Genomic DNA, 1,118 nt, shown 5'->3' with positions numbered 1-1,118 from the left:
GCTACACATGCATTAATATCTCTACATCCACTGGATTAAAATGGAGGCCTGTCTTTTATTTACCTGTTGTCATGGTGAATCATGGAGTCGGAGCTCCATTGATGATGGCTTTTTATTGTCGGTTTAACTCAGAGTGAACATACTCAGAATTGACTGAACTAACTCAAATCAGCTGTTCTGGAACCGGTAACTCAGAGTTTCCATCTCAGAGTAAATCAACTCAGGGTTCAGGGATAGACTCAGAGTTTGTTGAACCTCCTACCTGGAATACCCCTCAGGACAATGACTACAAGTGGGAGTTAAACCACCTTTTAACATTATTTCATTAACATTAGAAAAGAGATGGGATATCAAATATAGACTAATGTCCCAAGTACATTATATACACAGTAAACCTCTGGTAATTAAAATTTGCACACACAAATAAATATCATCCTGAATTCACAAAAAAATCACCAGAAAAAAACAGATTGCCCTGCTCTGCCTCTGATTGGCTAGTACTCGTTGCCATCAGGGTCAGAGCCAATTAGAAGCAGGATGCGGGTGGGAAAAAACTCTCTGCTGTCTCCTGTGTGTATGGGGAAAGGGGAGGGACAGAGGGAACAGGCAAGACAAACTGTCCTACGTTTAAATAACACATCGAAAATACTTGACAACTTATTATGGAGCTGGGAACAAGCCCAAAGTCGCTTATAATAAGCAGACTTGGCAACACTGGTAAGAACAGAGCCGACAGGCTATGAAATTACTGTGTCATCTCTTCCTCACCTTTCTGAAGGAATCCCAACAAACAAAGGAGGAGGATGACTGCTCGGTGCACCATTTCTGCAGCTGGACTGGGTCTACCGCTGAAAGTCTAAATTGAAATTATTTATGTAGCCTAAGGACGTGTCCACGCCGGTCAGCTGGCATTACGTCTGTGCACATGCGCACAAACAAGCCTGAACAGCATGAATCACTGCAGCAGTGGTTCCCAACTTGTGGGTCGCGGGTCCACTCTGAATGGACCTTAGAAAGACACTTTATTTTTAAGTGCAGTGAATTTCCAACACAAAGCTTTTATTTTGAAGTGCTGTTTCCTGCCCTGGAATGACTGACAGCCAGACAGCTACCTAACA

The 1,118-nt window shown here is 42.9% G+C and overlaps 1 protein-coding gene across 3 annotated transcripts in view; it reads right to left on the bottom strand.

Moving 5' to 3' along the window:
* The window catches only part of LOC126401856 (OX-2 membrane glycoprotein-like), a 15,325-nt gene that overhangs the window by 11,884 nt on the left and 2,323 nt on the right, over positions 1-1,118 (bottom strand). The window contains exon 1 of one of the 3 annotated variants that reach the window (XM_050063372.1): positions 769-1,021. The exons of the other annotated variants lie outside the window; for them this stretch is intronic. Within the exon in view, the coding sequence (XP_049919329.1) occupies positions 769-823 (55 nt within the window). The 5' untranslated portion in view covers positions 824-1,021. Of the gene's footprint in view, positions 1-768; positions 1,022-1,118 lie in introns of those variants that run through there. 3 annotated transcript variants of the gene reach the window in all.

This window comes from Epinephelus moara, chromosome 15, assembly GCF_006386435.1.
Source record: "Epinephelus moara isolate mb chromosome 15, YSFRI_EMoa_1.0, whole genome shotgun sequence".
NCBI lineage: Eukaryota > Metazoa > Chordata > Actinopteri > Perciformes > Serranidae > Epinephelus > Epinephelus moara.
The sequence above is the reverse complement of the archived record's forward strand: the minus strand, read 5'-3'. Positions and strand labels throughout refer to the sequence as shown.